Genomic DNA, 23199 nt, shown 5'->3' with positions numbered 1-23199 from the left:
TTACTTTTAATTTTTATTACTGGAAAGGAATTCTTGCTTTACCTTTTTCTGGTTTATAAATCCATTCAACAATTTGTTGTCCTTTTTTATTTTAAATAGCCATATTAGTTTATTTTTAAAATTCGGAAAGAACACAGATTACAAGTCCCAACTAACAAAATGGGGGTCCAGGTAAGGCCTTTTTAATGAACGACGTGGCGAAATCTAGTGCATTTGGATCCAGGGTTTGAAGTCAAAGAGTTACAGGTGGCGATAGGACAAAAGAGAAGAAGAGAAAGCAAAGCGAAAGGAAGATGATCAAGTGGAGTGGACCTCCACTTCCACTGGACACCCAAATGACTTAGTCTACTCCTCCTTTTTTAATACCCCTCTCAACCGAACCCTCCTTTCTCCTTTCTTTCTTATTGTACGACTCCATGGCTGTACCTGTAATGCGCTCTATGAGCAAGCTTAGCATCAAGGCCCCACCTCCATCACCCATCCCAACCGCCACCGGCTCACGATCCGCTGCCAACGAGATCTTAACCGACTTTCTCGAGAAGTCGTTACAGATCCCCGACCTAACGCTACCCGAGTGCCAGACACTCCGCCACCACGGCCTACCCGATAAGGTCGATTTCCAATCCCTTGGTTTAAGGGAGGTGGGGTCGGTCGAGCGGTTTATGCGATCTGCACGGAAGTATGGAGTGGTGGCGATAGGGCTGCATGGGATCGATGCGGGGGAGGAGGTAAGGGCGACGGTGAAAGAGGCGGCGAGAGTGTTCGGGGTGTTGGAAGAGAGAGATACGGGATACAGGAGGAATTCGGCGGGAAAGAGGGAGGAGATTGTGTGGATTGATTGCAAAGACGAGAGGATGGAGTGGGCTCGCCAATATATCGGCGTTCACTTGTATCACAGCTTCAGGTATTCTAACCGTCCCTCCCGCCACCTTCCACAGAAACATGAGTAAATTTCTTTAAATTCCTTGGGCTTTTTGGGCCCTATTCACCACCTAATTTTGATTTTTGTGTACCTATTTTTATACTCTTTTAGCTTGGGCCAGAGGTTAAAATTAAAATTTACGTAAAATAATAATTTTGTTAACCCTCCAGTTTAACAATATACTGGATCACTTGTGTATATATATAATTGAGATATATTTCAAAATTATAGCTTACTGTGTAATGTGCATGCACGTTTATACATGATTAGTATGCATATTAAACACTTACGTGAATTGAAATACAATTATGACTAAATGTTTTTATTTTGTAAATTAAAATTTTATTTTAAAACAAGATGAAGCATTATTATAAAAAATTTAGCCTTCGAAAACATTGATACCTTTTTTTAAAAAAAAAGAAGCCAGATAAATCTATAAGTGTTTATGTTAGGTAAATATAAATAGTTGTGTCTGTTATAAACATATAAAATGATGACATGTAGATGTAGTAGGTAAATGAAATTTGAATTGCATGTATAAAATCCAAGTTTTGGTGTAAATTTTAGATTTATCTGTATCTAATTTAAACTAATTTGATATGCTTATTATCTATATATATTGATTAAGTGTTTTTTTCTTTGGTTTATAAAACATCAAAATAAGCCATAATAGGGGAAAATGTCACAATTATGAGAGTTGATCTTCTATGGAATAATTCATTAATTTTATGTAAAAAAATTTACATGCAGTACAAAAAAAACCTAAGGGATAGGGAGGGTGTTTCATAAGGAAAGAACCCTAGATAGCCTGCTAACACTTGAATCCTCACATACAACACTAGACCAGTAGCTTGTTGGCCATTATGAAAATTGATATTCCATGGAATAATTCATTTACTTTATATAAATTTTACTTCGAAACCTTACATGCATGAGAACATGACTAAATTATTTGATTTAGAAGTGGAATTGTTAAATATTGATAGAGATAAAAATGTGTGAAAATAGATATACATTATAGCAATGTAAGTTGATATAGTATTACTGTATGTATGTAAATATGGTGAAAAGTGGGTTGTTTGGTTTGAAATAGTGAAAAAGTAGAGAAAGTAGCAAGTAAACTGGAGGATGTAGCGGAAGAATTGGGGAAGATATTGGTAGAAAATGCAAGGCAGGCAGGCAGGAAGGGATTTCGAAGAGGAGAGTCAGTTGTGAGCATATACAAATACAATAATAATAGTAATGAGGATAAGTTGGCTGACCAAGATCCAAACGTAAACGAAGAAGAAAACGGCCATTGTTGTGATTATACATTAAGCCTCCACCTTCCAACCAAGCACTGCCAATTTTCTCTCAAAACTGGGCCTCGACTTTTAACTTTTGATGTTGCTCCTGACACCCTTATTCTCACCTTTGGACATCAACTTGAGGCAAGTCTCTTCTCTTTCCCTTTTTTTAACTTCAACTCAGGGTTCGCGTTGCATTTGCCTTCGTTATTTATGTTATAATCAAAGAATATAGTTAAATCTTTCATAAAATGGTCAGTAGTAAAAAGCACATCTAATTAATTAGTACCCTTTATTGTCTTTTAGATAAGGTAGTAAAAGGACTCTTTAAATCATAGAAAAAACCACTATAACTTGGTTATTCTTCCTAACACCAACTGTGACATGGTTAGTCAACCGTGTCACTGGGTTATTGGCAAAACTTGCTTGGGTTTTAAGCTGATTGGCATCAGGTCCAGGGTTTAATCTCTGTATTTGTGAACTTATTCCCTTTTCCATTGTAATGTAATTGCTTGCTTATACCAAAATAAAATTCAGAAAAGGGAAAATCTTTGATTTGCTCAATAGCAACTGAAGTTGTATATTTATTTTACCCAAATGAATACAAATACATATATGTTTTACCCAAAAAAGGAAGAAGAAAAAAGAACAATTATGCATAAAACTAACCTAATTATATATTGTGGGTGTGCAAAATAAAGGAAGTTGCCCATTACATGATGAAATAAAAAGTACATGTCATGCAATTTTCTATATCTCATGAGCCAAAAAAAAGTGAAATCAAAGACTGAAACATACACTTTTAACAATCTTATTTTCCTTTTTCTGGCAATAGGAATGGAGCATGGGAGAATTCAAATGTGTACGGGGGCGAATTATTTATTCACCAGAAGTGAGTGGATCCAAATGCTCTTTCTCCATGGAGCTTAAGTGTTCATCTATAAACATAACTCACTCTTACAAAAAATCAACTTACAAAATGATCTCCTTAGCTGATCAATTCTTTGTTGCAGTCCTTATTTTTTCCCTTTATTCTATTTTTATGTTCAAAACCTCTCCATGATTTAGATCAAGTTGCATGATTTCTTTACATTCAATCTCAAAGGCATGGTAATGCTTTATCTTATGAAGTATTGTTTTTCCCCTCATTTTTATTTTCACATGGCTTGATTGATCAATATACAGTTTGAGGATTTGAGAAATGGATTGAAGAGTGCAGTGTTGAAGGTGAAAAAGACTGACAAAATAGTTTGGTCATACATCCAAGTTTTTGTGCAAGAAAAAGAAAATAAAGATCTTGTACTACTATATTGTATGTATTTGCTTTATTTTTGAATAAAATCTTATTAAGTGATGTTATTGTTGGCGGGGATGGATCCAAGATTTTACTTTAAAGAGGGCGAAACTTTTAAATTCAAAAGAATTTTTTTTAACGTATAAAAAGTGTCTTATTTGATATTTCTTTTTCTTATCAAACAGAACTATTTAATGTTTTTCAAAAAGCATGAATGATTTAATTGTAAAAAAAATTAAAAGAAAAAAAATCACACTACATAAAATTAAATATTTTTTCAAAAAAAAGAATAATAGTATACTGAAAATTTCATAAATATCATTATAATTTCAAAAATTAAATTAAAAAAATTTGGTTGTAGTCCTATTTTTCAATACTAGGCATCCTAAATTACATCCTCCGCTTTTTCATAAGATCGAACTCATCAAGGATATTTACCGAGAGGTCTTTTGCGTAAAGAGTTGAGAGGAAGATAATTTGTATTTTTTTAATTTGTACTCTCAATCTCAATGTCAAACTCTTTTCTTTTTCTCTCACAATGTCTGCACCTTACCAGAAGAAGATAATTCATTAGCAAGACATACAGACTAAAATACAAGAAAGTCACTAACCTAATATGTATGGGTATAAGTCAAATCAATTCATTCTAGACTTTGGATTTAAAGTCCATATTGGACCTCTAAGTTTAGTCTTTCAAAGCTCATCATATATTAATATTTAATTATTATTATTACTATTATTAAAGTTATATAATTAAAAATTGAAAAATACTCTGTTAATTCAAAGTATAACCTTATGGCTCAAAGGAATTTATTATATGAAATACAATTTGACTATGTGAACACTAAATTTACAATACATAATAATTTATATATAAAATTTAAAAATCTAAAAATTTTAAGGAGACGACCGCCTTGCACCTCTAAATTCATCCCTGATTAGTAGGTTTGGGGTATTTTCTTTTTGTTTGTGCCCTTGAAAAGTAAAGAAAAGAGAAACATTGAGATATAATTTTAGTTAAGATGTCAATGTTTGGAGGCCCCGTAATGATTTAAGAATGAAAGATTTGGAAATTATAGATTAGGTTAAAATGCATGCATGCATTATCAACCAATCATTCACATCAGCTATACAAAAATATGTGTATACGATGTTAAGTTGGAGAATGGGGTAAAGAGAAAATCCCACCAAATAATCTTAGAGAAGATTTTGTTAGTCACATTGCGATCAATATCTAATTGTCCACGGATCCAATTTTACTTTTTCCAAAATGTCTACCTCATTTGATACATGCACATCGCAGTTGGATACAATAATCACATTATTATTATTGTTAAGGGAGAAATAAATAGGGGTTAGATATATATGGCTGGATTATGATAGTTTACATCCACCAGAAAAGACACATTTCATTGTTTATATTTTATATGTCTTTGTATAGTGTGTACAACAGCGGTTCATTTAAATAAAAGATTATTATTAATCAATTAAAAATATTAAGGATATTATACTAATTATTACGTTATTTATAATCATTGTAAGTCAATTAATCAGCCGACAAATTAGCTCAACAGATATGACTAAAATATATGTATGACGAACTCTCTAGTATGAACAAGAAACAATTATGAGATACATAGTTCATTATCTCACGTTTCCTTTTTCTTCCTTATTTTAGCAAAATAATTTTATATTATTTATTATTTGTTATGATCTAAGAGAATTATAAAAAGAGCGAAAAGTAAAATATTAAAAGATTATTCTATTTTAATTTTGGGATACTAAAAAGTTTATATATGCTCCTCTATATTTATAGTCTCAATACTATAGTTTAAAAGTTATAATAAAAATAATTAAGGTATCTTATAAAATTTTAGGGGTTACAAGAGTTACAAGAAAATAAATTATTGAAGGTTGTGGGAGTTATATGGACATCTATTTTACAACACCCCTTCTTGGATGTGGATCAATGAAAAATATGTCTCGTTAAAACCTTATTAGGAAAAATCCTATGGGATAAAAACCTAATGAAGAAAAAAGAGTATTCAACCTTTTATAAAAACTATCTCCTTAAAAACTTTTACCAGAAAAATTCAGTGGGACAAAATCTTGATTAAAGGAAAATAGTACAACGTGTTTTAGACACTCCCTAATGGCAACATCATAGTACATCTTTGAGTCGACACATTCCAATCTTGTGTACTAGTCTTTCAAACATTGTGATTGGCAACGTCTTGGTAAAAGGGTCATCCAAATTATCACTAGAACGAATTTGTTGAACTTCAATATCACCTTTCTTCTTAAGATTGTGAGTGAAGAATAATTTTGGTGAAATATGTTTCGTTTTGTCACCTTTTATGTAACCGCCCTTTAACTGAGCTATACATGTTGCATCATCTTTGTATATGATAGTTGCCATCTTTTCTTGTAGAGACATATCTTCAGGATATGTTGCGTTAACAACCTTAACCAAAAACACTTTTCAGCTTGCCTCATACATCACAATTATTTTTGTATGATTTGAAGAGGCAGTAACTAATGTCTGTTTTTGTTGAATACGATGATATGGTTGTGTAACACCCCAAACTCGACCTAAATGATATGGCTGAATCTGGTGATGTCACAAGGATTGAGTTTTGAAAACAGTGTTGTTTCAATAAATCATCCAAGTTTTATAACTATTACTGATAATGTTAATTAGTTAAATCATTTACCAAAACAATATTTACAGTGAAGGTTTTAAAATTGTTATGTTTTGAAAAAAATCTAGTTCATACCTTCGAAAAAACCTTTGATCTCATAAAACCGTAATTTTAGTCAAAGGTCGCTATAAAAGTTAAAACATAACCAAAACCAAGTAAAAATTTAAACAGTTTAGAGAGTCCTATAATTACAAAACTCTCAGAAATAATCCGAAATTAAACAAAACCATTACTTAAAGTCAATTCACAAACTTGTGGTCACCGTGAGACTCCGTTGCACTGGTCCGCCTAAGTTTGTGGATTACTTGACAAAACAGACAAACAGATATGAGTTTACGTAAACTCAACGTGTAACCCAACAGAATTAAGCATGCAAATATATAGATTTATATACACAGTAAAAAGAAGATACAGTTTCAGGTTTAGAATCAGATACAGAAGCAGACATGCATAAATCCTACCCCCATCCTCTACACACCATCTCCAACCATCCCATCACACCATGTGGGGTTAAAAATACCCACCCATCCCTATACACCAACTTGTGCCATTAAGACAAATATCATAGTATATGCAGCCATGCTGCCAGAGTATAGGCGATTAACGCCGATCAGAATACTTCCTCCTCAAATACAGATCCTACCCCAAATTAGATACAGAATTATCAGATCAAACATGCTCAACATGCTTTTAAACAAATGATAGATATACATATAGCAGTACAGTCAGACATACATTGAGTATCCTACTCAATCAGTCTATCAGAATATCCTAACATTCAAAATAGGGTTTAAATAGCCCTTACCGACAGTACAGTAGGCACACAGTCGTTCGGAGCGACCCGTGCGATCCTAGGGAAAATTCTAGAATTATGGGCCACATGCCCAGATTGGCCTTTTCCCGTGTGGCCCACAAGACTTGGCCCAAAATCCACACGCCTGTGTGACATGCCCGTGTGGCCTACAAGCCCAACTTGGCAATGTCCGTGTGGCCCACACGGCCACACTCGAGCCACCACATAGTCGTGTGCTACGTATGGCCATGCCTTCGTCGACCACACGGCTGCGTCTCACACATGGCCATCCACACGGGAGACCACACGCTCGTACGGTGTCGATAGATTTGTTTTTTGGCTTTTGCCGAAGCCTCGTTTTCTATGTTTTGGGTACACACCTGGTATGATTTGATGCAGAAACACTCCCGAACCACACAACACCTAAGATTGACCAACATAAACACCAACTTAGACCTTTCAAATCGAACTAAAGTTGAACCCAAAACGAGCTATTCATCTATTGAGCAACCACCCCTTACCTTTGTCGAACAATGGTAATTCCCACGAAACTAAGTTCCCGACAAGTGATTCTGAGTCCCTGAATCTTTCTATAAACGACATAATGACACCATCAATAATGAATTAACAAGCGAAACAAAACTACCTTACCCAAACTTACCGAATTAAATTGCTAATAGAATTGAACAGAAATGAGCCACAATTACCACAATGTCAATCAGTCAACAGACCTACCATTAATTGAGAATATAGTTCAAAGAATAGAGAAGAAGACGAAAGAAAAAAAAGTAGAGGGGAGACAATAGAGAAAAAAACGTGAAATAGGGAAATTTTTGGGAAAATAAAAAAAATTAAAACTAACTTGATAATCCCAACTTCCCACTAACACTTCAATCTCAACCACTTCGGATTTTAAGCTCTACCGAAACTCTCTCAGGCAACTGAACAAAAATATAACATCCACGCTTGCACAAGGATTTGAACACAAGACCTCCAACACACCAATTCCCTTACCACTCGAACCAGTAGACTCATTCTGATATGAATTTACAGGAAATTAAATAAGAACCCACTACACAGAGATAAGGCTTGGATTTAAAAATAACCAAAATTGCCAAAGGTGAGACTTGAACCCAAGACCTCTCACACACACACACTTAAAACACTAAGCCATTGAAGCAGATAGACATTGTGTCAAAATTATACAGAATCAAAAATATAAAATTAGGGCGTTACATGTTGTACCTCCATATGAAAATAAATATGCTATTTGAGACTGACCTTTATGTGGATATGATAAATATCTAGCATTAGCATATCCAACTAATAAAGACCTTGAATCATTTGAATAAAATAACCCCATACCAACGATAAATCTAAGATATCTAAATACATGTTTAATTCCATTCTAATGTCTATGTGTTGGAGAAGAACTAAATCTTGCTAACAAGTTCATAGCAAATGTTATATCAGGTCGTGTGTTGTTTGCAAGATAAATCAATGCCTCTATGACATTTAGATATGATACTTTAAGACCAAGAAACTCTTCAACATTTTCACAAGGACGAAATGGGTCTTTATTCACATCTAGTGATCTTACAAACTGGGGTATTTAATGAATGTGCTTTACCGGTGTAGAATTTTTTTAAAATCTTTTCTGTATAAGTTGGGTGATGGACATGAATTCCATCCTTTAAATACTGGATCTGCAGGTCGAGATAAAACTTTATTTTTATGAGATCCTTCATCTCAAATTCTTTCTTTAAGTAATTTTTTGTATTTTGAAGTTGTTCAGGAATTCCAATAATATTTCAATCGTCAACATAAATAACAATTATCACAAAATTTGACCCAGACCTTTTGATAAAAACACATGGACAAATTGGATCATTTTTATAACATTCTTTCAACAAAAATTCACTAAGATGATTATACAACATATATCTAGATTATTTAATCCATATAAGGATTTCTTTAATCTGATTGAGAAACTTTTTTGGGGAACTTTATATGCTTTTGGGATTTTCAAGCTTTCAGGGACTTTCATGTAAATTTCACTATCAAGTGAGCTATCTATGAGACACATGCTAGGTTTTTCATGTACTGTTAGACTAATAAGATATCTAAACATGATTGCATCCACCACATGGGAGTATGTCTTTTCATAATTAATGTCGGGCCTTTCCAAAAATCCTTGTGCTACAAGTTGTGCTTTATATCTTACAACTTCATTTTTCCATTTCATTTTCTCACAAATACCTATATCCTACCAGTTTTACATCTTCAGATATTTGTACTATATGTCGAAAAACCTCACATTTAGCAAGTGAATTCAATTCTGCTTGAATTGCGTCTTTCCAATTTGGTCAATCTTTTGTATGTCAAAATTCTCAACATATTTATGCTTAAGATCCTCATTTTCTTTTGCTATTTCAATAGTAACATTATAAGAAAAAATGTTGTCGACAACTATATTATTCCGGTTCCATCCTTTTCTTGAAGTGACATAATTTATCGAGATTTCTTTATTATCACCAGTTTTAGGTATCTAAATCTCTTATAGGATTTTTTGATCAGTTATGTTCTTGGCCTCTTCTTGGGCACTTGTCTCCACAGTATGACTATCTTAAACGTTTGCTCATCTTTTTCATAAGGATTTTTATATTTGAAATAGATTTGTATTCCACGCTTGAGGTTTGCATTACTTTATTTGGCACTAATATTTTGTCTTACTGGGACATCAATTCAGATTGGAGCATTTTTAGCTAGTATGTGAGATTTTGTAACTCACCTTAGGTTAGTGAATACATTTGGCGATTGATTGACAATGTTTTGTAAATGTATTATCCTTTGAATTTCATTTTCACATTCACTTGTACGAGGATCATATTGAGATAATGTCATGTAATTTCTTTTACTAGCTATTTTTCTCTCCCCCTAATGTTGGCCTTGTTGTTTCATCAAAGTTACAATGAACAAATCATGTAGTAAATAAATCTCTAGTTAATGGTTCAAGATGTTTAATTATAGAAGATGATTCATAACCAACATATATTCTCAACCTCCTTTGGGGACCCATCTTTATGCATTGTGGTGGATTAATTAGAACATATACCTCACATAAAAAAAATTCTAAGATGAGAAATATTCGGCTTGTAACACCTTCAACCTAATTTGATTCGCCGAGTTCAAATATTAGGTGTTACAACTCTATTATAGACTTACTCAAATACAAAACGTACAATTTTTCAACATTTACATATTATTTAATAATGTTGTTCCAACTTACTTACAACTGGATGTACTATAGATAATTATAATCATCGTACAAGACTTCAAATAACAAGGACTTACAAGCGAATATCATAACTTGATTGCAATTTTCTGTTTGTTTTAATCCTTTAGTGATAATACTGATTACAATTGTGCTGCCAACACGTTCTATATGCATAATAGTCCATCTTGCCACCTCTGGCACAGCCTTGGTGTCGTCTTTCATGGCGTAAAACTGATCAGCTTACCTGTAATAAAATACACAAAGGTAAGTTCATGAGAACTTAATGAGTTAAACTCTATTTACCTGTGTTGTCTCAACACAATGCATCTGGGAATTTCATTATCATCTCATTGTTCTTCGTTCTTCAACTTGACTTTGGCGAATACCTTTCTTCTTTATACCATAAATGCCATACCTTACTTTGTGACCATGTCTAACCCTTAGCATCTTCAGTACATTACTAACGCTCTTCACTCAGCCTTTTCATAATTCCTTAACTATTTCTATCCTGAAACACATACCTACAAAACACTATTGATCAAGTTGTTCTTCTAGTCTACTTGGCTCATACTATGAATTCACCACATTCCCTGACGCATTCCATCTTCTCTGTACATATCTTAAGACTATACAAGATATGCCACAACATTTCTTACTAAACCATTTCTCTTAGAGATCGATTATTCTTTTAGAGTTCACCATATGTACTATTCTTTTGAAGTTTACCATACCTACCAGTCCTTCAAAGCTAGCCACACATATCGTTCCCTCAGAGGTTTTCATACTTAATTTCAAGGTCCGCCACAAAAGCGTTTCCTTCAAATGATTGCCACAGGGGCTTCCTTTTTCTGGTGTGTCCACAATAAGGATTTGCCTAGACTCACATTACGTGAGGTTTGCCCTTCATCATCTTAGGTCACTCAGAGAACTCCATTAGGTAATAATCTTCCTTTAATTCTTTTCATGTGATGCCATAACCCATCAATTATGGTCTTATACGACATGGTCTTTCCATATGATGCCGTAACCCACCAGCTATGGTCTTACACAATATGGTGCCATGGAGTTTTCCTTTCAGAGAATCATGTTTAAAGTCCCGATGGACTCTTTTAGACAATTCCGTGAAGATAAACACGGACTCACTTCCATATGATATTATACAGAAATTAACATACATTTCATTTCACATCATCTCATGCTTAACCTATCAGATTCCTCACGAATGATACATGCACAACTCATTTAGTGTTCATAGTCTAACCATTATATATAGAAACATTGCAAATACCACCTTACATACTAGAGAACTCACCTGATAAGAATGTATAGTAGCTTGAGCTTGAGCTCGAGATTCAAGATCCTTTCAGGAGTTGCAGCAACCACTGCCTCTTAAAACAAAAGAACACCGTAAAAATCCATTCGGATAACCTTTCCATAATCTTAAACACAAATATCCCATAAAAAAAGTCTTACTTCTTCAGGCATTCACGTAGATCTACTTTTCATAGCCATAAAACTAACATCGACATGGAGAAATTTCTAGAAAAATCTAGAGTTTCTGATCCAGCTTAAAGAAAAATTCCTGTCCTTTCCCTCTAGCCTTAGATTTTAATATTTTCAAAAGAGAAGAAAAGAACCCCTTTTGTTTTAACTTGAAGACCTATTAAAATAGTCTAAGTCTTTATTGGAACTTGAAAAATGTTACATCATTACTTAGTTGTCTTATCAAGGGTCTACAACTTCTGAGGAAACTAATTGAGTACTTCCCCTTTTTCTTTTAACTATCCAGGTTCTCATTCGGTTAGTTCCTAACTAGCTTACGTTATAACTTAACCTGTACAGTATCACAAGGTAAAGGGTGTAGTACATCTGACAGGGGCTCATACATTCGATATCTATTTACCTGAACACATCATTCTTCTATCAAATCGCAATTATCTGGAATGGAATTCTCAACATCTTGAACACACAACTGCGTTTGCCTGCATTATACGTCAGAAAGTGCACTTGGGTGATTACCAATTCGCCAATCGTACTTTTCAAAGACTATACTAGACCTTGTGCCCACCAAAACCGGGGCGTTATATGCTTGCTCAAAGAATTGTTAAACACAAATATCATATAAAAGAAGGATTACTTCTTCAGGCATTCATATAGATATACTTTTTAGAGCTATAAAACTCACATCGACATGGAGAAATTTCTAGAAGAATCTAAAGTTTCAGATCTAGCTTAAAAAAAATGCTTCTCCTTTCATTCTAGCCTTAAATTTCAGTATTTTCAAAAGAGAAGAAGATAACTCCTTTTATTTCAACTTGAAGACCTATTAAAATAGTCCAAGTTTTTATTGGAACTTGAAAAATATAACATCACTACTGACTTGTCCTATCAAAGGTTTACACCTTTCTAGGAAACTAATTAAGTACTTTGCCTTTCTCTTTTAACTATCTTGATTTTCATTTGGTTAGTTCCTAACCAGCTTACCTTATAACTTAACCTGTACAATATCATAGGGAAAATGGTGTACTACTTCTGACGGGGGCTCATACCTTCAGTATCTATTTATCTAACCATATATTTCTTCTATAAAATCACATTTATCTGGCATGAAACTCTCAACATCTTGAATACGCAATAGTGTCAGTCCATTATACACTAAAAGTGCACTTGGGTGATTACCAATTTTGTAATCGTACTTTTCAAAGACTACATTAGACCTTATGCCCGCTAGAATTAAGGCATTATAGGTTTGCTCAAAGAATTCTTATACTTAGTCAAATTCTTATTGTTTACATGCACTCAATGCTTACTCTTTATGCCTTACTTCCATAGACATTGTTTGAACATTAGGGTTTCCCCGTGTAGGATCAGAACATTCAGAAACATTTACGAATAACTTAAATAAATTACTATTCATTTATCGAGATTATTCATAACGTCCCTTGAGTGGGTCTTTAAGGCCCGATATGAGTATTAGAATCGAGTTGGGACTTAATTGGGAACTCTAAGAATTTTTCGTAGATTTTTAAAATTTTTCCAAAATGCAGGGCTCACATGGCCATGTGGCCCAAGGGACACGCTTGTGTTGGAGGTCATCTTCGACCCCGTGTAACTCTTTGAATTGTACACACGGCCATGCCACACGCCCGTGTCTTTGCCCTGTGGTTAATTAATTCAATTCGAAATTAGGTGCAGGTTTCACACGGTCAAGACACACACCCGTGTGGCACATACAACTCAAACACACGCCTGTGTCTCTGCCTGTGTGCTCAATTCTGAGCATTTTGTTTCTCAAAATTAACGTGCAGGGGACACACAGCCTAACCACATACCCATGTTACCAGGCCGTGTGTCACACATGGTCTAGACATACACCAGTTTCTCAACCCGTATGGACAAAATAAAGCCATTTCTAACTTCATTTCTCACCTAAAATTTCACCCAAGACCTGCACTTGAAACTCACATCCAATACCAACCAATTCAAGCATTCAAATTGGGCAATTTCTATCATTCATAAGGTCTATCACTACAAGCATACATGATCACAACCTTACCTTACCTTAGTTTAACTTAAGCATTCATAAAATTGATAAAATATTCTTAACATAACACATGTGTATATATATTTATATCATAATGATCTAATTAGTCATACTAAAATGAACCATTACTAGCCATTCCAATGGCTAGGTTACAAAATAACATTTCAAGCCACTATTGGACAAGTTGTCGTATACATGCCTTTATACTAAACTGATTTTACTAATTATACCCAAAATGACTAATTGATAGTGTGACGATGCTCTAGTGATTTCCAACCCTCGCGAGCTTCCGAGCACTATAAAACAAGGAAAAAATAAAACGAAGTAAGCATTACATGCTTTCTAAGTTTGTATAACAGAAGCTAAACTTACCAATCTTGTTTATTAAATCTAGGCATACAATGTTATGTTTCTATCCTTTTGGCTAAATTGCCTAATCACATACATTCAATCAAACATGTTAGTCACCAAAATCTTCATATCAATCAAGTAACATAGATGAGCTCATCAAGCAATATTCTTTCAAGTCATTATCATATTGTCTCAAGATTTTCATGCCATGTCAAGAGTTATATGTCCATCGAATCATTTAATTCAGATAGAGGCTCAAGTAGTACACTCGAAGTGTACGATTCAATAAACCGTCAATTCCTTATTTAAGGATACCCATTAGGGCACTTACTCAGAAACACTCCCTCGAGCCACATATTGTATAACAGGATTACGAGTCCAGGCTAAATCTTTTATATAACGTATGCACAGAGGGGCTCGATTAGGATTGATTACCAGTCCGGGCTAAACACTAATCATAACGTATACTGGAGAGGTATTATATCAGGATTACTTGTTTGGGCTGAATCCTTTCTATAACAAGGTCAATGGGATTACTTGTCTGAGCTAAATCCCGTCGCAACAAATGCAGGACCTTAATAGTTTCAAGAAAGCGCATATAATCATCGGAAATCACATTCAATCGGGACTTAACCCTTTATCACCATTTCAAGCATGTATCAATTTTCCATCATATCATACAAGTAAAGCACATCAACATAAATCACATTACATACAACAACATAATTACATACCCGATTAAGTTACACGTACTTACCTCGACACTTGTTCACGTAAAAAGCCTACTAATCCGAAACCTTTTCTTTTCCTTGATCTAACCTTGAATTAGTGTTGTACAGATCTATATATAAATAAACTTAACCATCAATATCACGCATTTCATATTTAAATGGACTCAATTTGCGTCCTAGGAAAATTACCATTTTGCCCCTAACTTTTTCATAAATTTTGATTTTGTCCATAGGCCCGGAAAATGAAACTTGTGCAAATTACTCCCTATTCCAAACCTAACCAAAGCCCTATTACAAATTTTCCAGCACATGTATTCATAAAATTTTAGAATTTTTCATCAAATTTTACTGTCAAAACCATTTTTTTGGAAAAAACAGGGATCGACTTTTAAAACCAAATGTGGAGTCGCAACCAATATTTTTGTTTAGATGTGATTAGATCACCTAATAAAATATTTTGTTTTATTTAAATTAATTTTGGTCCACATAAATTTAAAAATGGATTCGAGAGCCGGTTACGTATGAGGAAGGGTTAGCACCCTCACTACGCCCAAAAACTGGTACCAGATTGATTAATTGTTGTCCTTAGGTCTAGGTTTTTTTCAAAAAAATTTTTGAAATATGGTTCCTTTTAAAACATTCAGGTGGTTTGAGTTGGTCGTCAAAACTCTCTCGTTTCAAAGGTATAAAGCTTCACATCCAGCACGATAGGACATGACCATTTATGCCTTTGAGAACACGATTGATTTTTTTGACTTCCAAAAGCTCTTAGGTCAAAAATTACAAAAGGATGTCCAAATATTTAGTCCAAAAAAAAATCAAAACCCAGCATGGTAGGGCACGATTTCTCGAATTTCTAAATACTGAACATTGCCTTATTTTAGGATTTTTAAAAGGATTTATAAACTAACTCAAAACATATTAATTTCACTTAAAATAAAACAAAATAATTGATTTTAAAGAGTTAGAAATTATAAACCGACCTTTGTTAACCAAAAAGAAAAAATAAAAATATGGGATAATATGCAGGCATAAAATACGATAATAGATGAATGAAGATAATATAACTTATTTAATCAACTAACAAAATAAACAATTAAATATAACTAATCTAAAAAATATAACCCAATTTTCAAGCATGTATGGAGAATAATTGATATAACAATACAAAATAATGAGTAAATAATATGCAACGACAACGTATATAGTATAACATAAAAACCATTAACATAAAATGTACAAAACAGGATGGAAATTAGAAGTCAATGGGGTAGAAGACATTTTTAAAAGAATGATGAACTAATGAACATATAATATATATAATATATGAATTGATGAATTTGAAATAATTTGCATAAAAAAACTAGGGATGTATATAATTATTAAAGTAGATGTTATAGAGTGAATACATTTGGATCCGAATAATATGCAAAATTATAATATTTATTGAAAATAGATAATATACACACAATAAAGGGAAATTTAAGTAATACATAAAATTTGAAAAGATAGTAAAAATATATATATACTAAAATATAATCTTGGGAAATAAATTATATACATAATAGATAAAAAAAACACACACACATATATATACCTATAAATTTTAAAAGCAATTATATGTAACAATAGCATGGAGTTAAATATGTATCTAGGATCAAATATATGAACCAAATATACAAAAACATTCAAACAAAATATAATATTAAAATATTAAAATAATTTAATGTAAGAGGAATTTTAAAATGATGATTTTATAAAGTTATTAAAATGGCTCAACACATATATAAAAATATTGAGAACTTCAAAATAATAGGCATTACAAATTGAAAACTCAATGAGAATAATATATGTACGAATATAAATATACAATGTTTAAAGAAATATTGTGCAAAATGTTAAAATAATATGATAAAAAAAGAAAAAAAACTTCAAACTAATTGCACAAATAAAAACAAACGAGATTATTAGAATGGATCAACACATATAAGGATATTAAATGTATTTTAAAATTGTAAGTTATACAAATAGAAAACTAAATTAAAACTGAATTAAAATAAGAGGGATAATTTATAAATAAAATAGGCCATTGAAATAAAAAAGGACCAGCGCGCCACGCATGCGAATGCTCAGGGACTGAAGCGGTAAATAATCTAGATCCCAAAACGCAGTGTTTAGGCGCGGATCGAATTGCAAATATGCGTAAATTACAAAGCCAAATTTAAAAGAGAAGTGAAATAAATAAGGCACAATTGAATGCCCGTATAAAAAAGGAAGGACTGATTTCGAATTTATCCCCTATCCGCAAGAACACGCGGATCCTAGGGGTAATGGGTCGGATCGGGTCGGGTAGTTGTTATACGACAATGTTTTGGAGCCATTGATACAGGCTCAAAATGGCACCGTATTTGGTCCTTTAAAAGGACTAAAATCAGACCACTCTGTTGCAATAACCCTAGCTTCGCCTTCCTTCAGCCGACCTAACCCTAATCACTTGGCCTTGACTCCTTCGCAGCCAACAACAGGCATATTCGCCCCTTTGAAACGCTTTACGGCCTCGAGATTCCTCCTTCGCCTTCGATTCTGACGAAGCAAAGAAGAATCAATGGTAGATTTGCAAGGTAAGACCCCGCTTTTATCTTGTTCATTTATTTTTATAAAAACTACAGCGAATGACTGAAAAAGAAAATGAAATGATTCACAGAGAACTAAAAGGATTAGGAAACAAAAAAAATCACCTTAAAAATTTTCTTTCGAAGTGCTTTTTTTATATTTAGTGTGCGTAAATTACAAAAATGAAATCTCTTGGTTTTATAGCCGAAAAGAAAAATCAAAATAAAAAAATACAATTTTTTTCTATTTTTCTATATTTGATGTTGTCCTCTTGCATTTGGTGTGCAGGTACGGAGGCGTGGTCGTGGTACTCAGCATAAGGCGTACGGAGGTCACTCGTGGCAGTCGTACGACACTGAAGGTTGGGGCTTGGCTACAGCGCAAGAGTGGAAACCCTAGGGTTTTTGTTTGGCTGATTGTTTGAGTAATAGGCCCTTGGAGCCTGTTTCTTTTGTGTTGGGCCATCGGGCTGGGTTTGGGTCCGTTTTGGATTCTAAGTATTTGGGTTTTGGGCCACTGTAATTGTTTTGGGTCTGTAATGGGTTATGGACTTTAGACTTGGACTTAATTATTTATTAGTTTGGTTTGTTATTGCTTTGTATTTTGGTTTTGGTGTGGACCCGAGCAAATTGACCCGTTTACAGCTGCCCTCTTTGCTCATTGTCGTGTAACGAGAATAGAGCAAAGACTCTTACTCGGGTCAATCTTGCTCGGTCTCTGAATCTTGACTTCCATGGTGTTCCTCTTTTTCCAGTAGTCCTATTGCAACTTCAGGAAGATGAGACTTATAGCTTTGATTTGCTCCAATGTAACTTCAAGGAGACAAGATCTGCTATCTTCAGTCTGCTCCACTGCAACTTCAGGGAGATAAGACTTGGGTAATTTTATCCTGCTCTACTGCAACTTCAGAGAGATAAGGATTGTGGCTTCGATCTGTTTCGCTGCAACTTCAGGGAGGCACGATCTGCTATCTTCAGTCTGCTCCACTGCAACTTCAGAGAGATAAGACTTGCTACTTCGACCTGCTCTACTGCAACTTCAGAGTGATAAGGTTTGCTATGATGACTTAATCTGACCTACTACAATTTCAGCGGTATAGGATTTGTGATTTCACCGATCTGTTACGCCGCTCTCTGGGGAACATGACCTGTAGAATTGATTTATTGGATTATGTGTACGCCGAATGATTAGGATGCTTTGATCAGAATGAATCGAATGCTCCTAACTAGGTGTGTATGATGTTTGCATAAATGTAGAATGTCTTCAGAATGTCTTCAGAATGATCCCTTTTTAATATTTGGGTTATCATTGTCGTTGTTCGTCAAGGTTCTGTCACTGATGTGTTATCCTATCTCCTTTGCTCAGCCGGTATCTTTAGCAGAAAATCACTATTTGTTCAAACGGTTTTTTCTACTGCATCTTTAGGGAGATAGAAGCTATAGTTTCTTCATCCACCCCACTGCAACTCAAGGGTGTAGGATTCGAATTTTCCCCTATCAATTTGGTCTATTACACCATTCCTCGGGTTTCATGGCCAGACGTGTATGGATGTAAAGTATCATTTTTCGAGAGTGACCTTCTTTTATACTGATTATTTCTCATCAATATTGTATCATTTTTCGAGAGTGACCTTCTTTTATACTGCAATATCTCGTCTTTATTCAGTCACCATTTTGGACCAAAAATCCAAAGAGATGGTTTTAACTTAAACCCTTCCTACTTAGATATTTCCTTAAGCTTGGTGAGTTCTAAACAACAGTCCTGTTTCAGATTCTTGTATTATTTAGAAGTTTTCCAAAGTAATACGCGAAACTCTTTTTGTGAAAGTATTATTAACCCATTAACCATTTTTTCAATGCAACATGCTTGCAACAAATCATAGCAATGGATAAGAATGGAATTTAATTAGGGCATAACTTGAAATGAATAAATTATCGAAGATAAAAATGAAAGTCTATTGGGGATGCATATCTTGAAAATAAAAATATTTCAAAGGTAGTTGATTCATTATGAATAAGGTGAAGACTAGGTGCCCTTGATATCGTAGCCTGAGTTTCTCTGTACGAACTTCCTGAAGACCAATTTAGACTTGACATGTGTCTAGGAGATCAGAAGCACTTTGTCAATGCCCCAAGATGCGGCATACCCTTTCCCTTGTCAATTCAGGTATAGCAAGATCTTCGCCTTCCCCATCTTTGATCAACATCTGAGCTACCCTTTTCAGGTTTTCAACTCAAATCCCCTTTGGTCTCAAGGCACCCTTTGCAGGTTTTCACCTTGGCCTCTCCTCCCCCTTTTTTTTAAGGAAGGTCTCAAAGCGCCCTTTGCGGGTTTTCGCTTTGGCCTCTTTCCCTCTTTAAGTGTAATACTTTTTGACTGAATCCAAATTCACTGGATTAGACAAATTTTTTCCATCCATTTCGGCTAGGATTAATGCTCCTCCAGAGAAAGCTTTCTTTACCACATAAGGCCCTTCCCAATTGGGCAACCATTTTCCTCTAAAATCCTTTTGTATAGGAAGGATCTTTTTCAGAACTAGGTCTCCCTTATGAAACTCTCTTGGGTGAACCTTTTTGTCATAAGCTCGTATCATTCTTTTTTGATACATCTGACCATGCTGAATAGCTCTTAGTCTATTCTCCTCAATCAAATTCAACTGATCATATCGAGACTATATCCATTTTGCTTCATCTAATTAAAATCTGACAAAACTCTGAGAGAAGGTATCTCCACCTCAATGGGTAGAACTGCTTCCATTGCATAGACCAATGAGAAAGGCGTTGCCCTAGTAGAAGTTCTGACAGATGTTCGATAAGCATAAAGAGCGAATGGAAACTTCTCATGCCAATCTTTGTAGGTTTCGGTCATTTTTCCCACAATCCTCTTGATATTTTTATTGGCTGCTTCCATTGCCCCATTCCTTTTTGTCCGATATGGCGATGAATTATGGTGTCTGATCTTAAACTGACTGTAGACCTCTGCTATTGCGCTATTGTTCAAATTTAATGTATTGTCAGGTATGATCCTTTCAGGCATCCCATATCAATATATGATCTCCTTCTTCAGGAATTTGCTCACAGTCGATTTTGTAACAATGGCATATGAGGCCGCTTCTACCAATTTGGTAAAATAGTCAATGACCACAAAGATGAACCGATGCCCATTTGAAGCCTTCGGTGAGATTGGCCCTATGACATCCATGCCCCACATGAAAAGCGGCCATAGGGAAGTCATAACGTGTAAAGGCGAATGAGGTACATGAATTTTATCACCATAAATTTGACACTTGTGACATTTCTTGGCATAGTTAATGCAGTCTCCTTCCATGGTAGACCAATAATATCCGAATCTCATAATTTGTCTAGCCATTGTAAAGCCGTTAGCATGTGTTCCACAAATTCCTTCATGAACTTCTTCCAAAATTTTCTTGGCTTCCACAGAATCTACACATCTTAATAATACTTGGTCCTTTCTTCTTTTATACAGTATTTCCCCATATAAGACATAATCACAGGCTAGCCTCCTCAACTTCCTTTTATCATTCTCAGGTTCCTGATTAGGGCACTCACGATTTCTCACGTATCGCAATATATCTTGATACCAAGGGTGATCATCTCTCTCCTTTTCCTCCATGTTGTAACAATAAGATGGGGCTTCACAAATACTCATCTGAATAGGTTTTACATCTTCTTGTTTACTCACCTTAATCATGGAAGCCAAAGTAGCCAAAGATCCGCCATCTGGTTCTTATCTCGCGGGAGATAATTGAAAGTAATATCATCAAACTCCTCAATTGACCCCAGCACTATGCCTCAATAATTAATCAATTTAGAGTCTCTTGTCTCACATTCACCTTTAAGCTGGTAGATCACTAGCGCGAAATATTTATATACTTCTAACACCTTGATCTTACGTTCTATGGCTGCGCGGAGTCCCATGATGCATGCTTCATATTCTGCCATATTATTTGTGCAATCAAAATCCAATTTACATGTGAATGGATAATGATCTCTATTTGGGGATACCAAAACTGCACCGATTCCATTACCCACAGCATTTAAGGCTCCATCAAAGTTCAATTTCCATGGGTGACCTTTTGTTATGTCCTCTTCAGTAGCCGCCACATACATTAATTCTTCATTGGAGAAATTAAAATTCAAGGGCTCATAATCTTCTAGAGCTCTACTGGCCAGAAATTTTACTATTGCACTCCCTTTCACAGCCTTTTGACTCACATAGACTATGTCAAATTCAGAAAGCAGAATTTGCCACCTAGCCATCCTTCCGTTCAAGGCGTTTGACTCCATCATATATTTTAGGGGGTCCCATTTCGAGATTAACCAGGTCGTATGGTACAACATGTATTGCCTCCCTCCAAGCTGTCTAGATCAAAGCGCAACACAATTTCTCGATTGGTGAATATCTCAACTCATATTGCGTGAATTTGTTACTGAGGTAATATATCGCCTTTTCTTTTCTTCCTGATTCATCATGCTGACCAAGCACACAGCCCATAGAGTTATCAAACACTACTAAATATAGTATTAGCGGCCTATCTGAGCTTGGAGGTGACAGCACTGGGGGACTTGATAAGTACTTTTTAACCTTATCAAAAGCTCTTTGGCATTCATCATCCCATTCTCCTGGGTTGTACTTTTTAAGAAGACGAAATATAGGGTCGCATTTCTCAATTAATTGTGAAATGAACCGAGCAAATGTAATTTAGTGCTCCTAAGAAACCTCGAACTTCTTTTTGAGTACGTGGTGGAGACAATTCTTGTATAGCCCGAACTTTGTCTGAGTCAATCTTTATTCCTCTTTCACTTACTACAAAGCCTAGTAGCTTTCCTAATCTAGCTCAAAAGTACATTTTGTTGGATTAAGCTTTAACTAAAATTTTCTCAATCTCAAGAATAGCTTTCTCAACACTTTGATGTGCTCTTCCTCATTTCGGGATTTGGCAATCATATCGTCTACATAAACTTCAATCTCTTTATGTATCATATCATGAAATAAGGTCACCATGGCTCTTTGATATGTCGCTCCAGCATTCTTCAGCCCAAACAGCATCACCTTATAATAGAATTTACCCCATAAGGTTATGAAGGTAGTTTTTCCCATGTCCTCAGGATTTATCTTTATCTGATTGTATCCCGAGAAGCCATCCATGAAGGAGAACAATAAGTAGCATGCCGTGTTATCCACTAGAATATCAATGTGAGGCAAGGGGAAGTTGTCTTTTAGGCTAGCCTTATTTAAGTCTCTATAATCAACACACATTCGTACTTTTCCATCTTTTTTAGGAACAAGTACAATGTTGGCCACCTATTCTGAGCATTTCACCACCCGCAGGAATCCAGCATCAAATTATTTCTTGACTTCCTCCTTTATTTTTAGCACAATGTCTGGCCTCATCCTTCGAAGTTTCTGCTGAATTGGCTTGTAATTTTCTTTTATGGGAAGGCGATGTACTACAATATCGGTGCTCAACCCGGGCATATCCTGGTAGGACCATGCGAAGACATCTTTAAATTCTTGAAGCAACCTAACAAGATCTCGCTTTGTTTTTTCGGTTATGCTCGTTCCAATTCTTACAGCTTTTCTTTCTCCCAAAGTCACCACCTTCACCATCTCTTTATGTGGCAGAATTCCTCTTGTTCTACCATCCTTAACACGTCCAGAGATA

The 23199-nt window shown here is 34.8% G+C and overlaps 1 protein-coding gene across 2 annotated transcripts; it reads left to right on the top strand.

The window, feature by feature from the left end:
* The first annotated feature begins 279 nt into the window (after window positions 1–279).
* Window positions 280–3559, top strand: LOC107896752 (uncharacterized). Of its 2 annotated transcripts, XM_016822017.2 has the most exons (4): window positions 280–904; window positions 2016–2352; window positions 3044–3100; window positions 3394–3559. In XM_016822017.2, exons 1-4 carry the CDS (start codon window positions 417–419, stop codon window positions 3541–3543), a joined length of 1032 nt encoding a protein of 343 aa, XP_016677506.2. In that variant the 5' UTR covers window positions 280–416; the 3' UTR covers window positions 3544–3559. The 2 variants fall into 2 exon arrangements, with proteins under 2 accessions (XP_016677506.2, XP_016677505.2); XM_016822016.2 differs by having other exon boundaries at window positions 291–904; window positions 3044–3559.
* Window positions 3560–23199: the final 19640 nt, after the last annotated feature.

The sequence above is a fragment of the Gossypium hirsutum genome, chromosome A10, assembly GCF_007990345.1.
Source record: "Gossypium hirsutum isolate 1008001.06 chromosome A10, Gossypium_hirsutum_v2.1, whole genome shotgun sequence".
Taxonomy (NCBI): Eukaryota; Viridiplantae; Streptophyta; class Magnoliopsida; order Malvales; family Malvaceae; genus Gossypium; species Gossypium hirsutum.
The sequence above is the reverse complement of the archived record's forward strand: the minus strand, read 5'-3'. Positions and strand labels throughout refer to the sequence as shown.

Excerpts from the sequence above, each read along its gene's own strand:
- LOC107896752 (XM_016822016.2), top strand. The coding sequence starts at position 417 with ATGGCTGTACCTGTAATGCGCTCTATGAGCAAGCTTAGCATCAAGGCC. Across the intron at positions 905-2,015 it reads CACTTGTATCACAGCTTCAG|TGAAAAAGTAGAGAAAGTAG; the intron begins GTATTCTAACCG and ends GGTTTGAAATAG. Across the intron at positions 2,353-3,043 it reads CCTTTGGACATCAACTTGAG|GAATGGAGCATGGGAGAATT; the intron begins GCAAGTCTCTTC and ends TTCTGGCAATAG.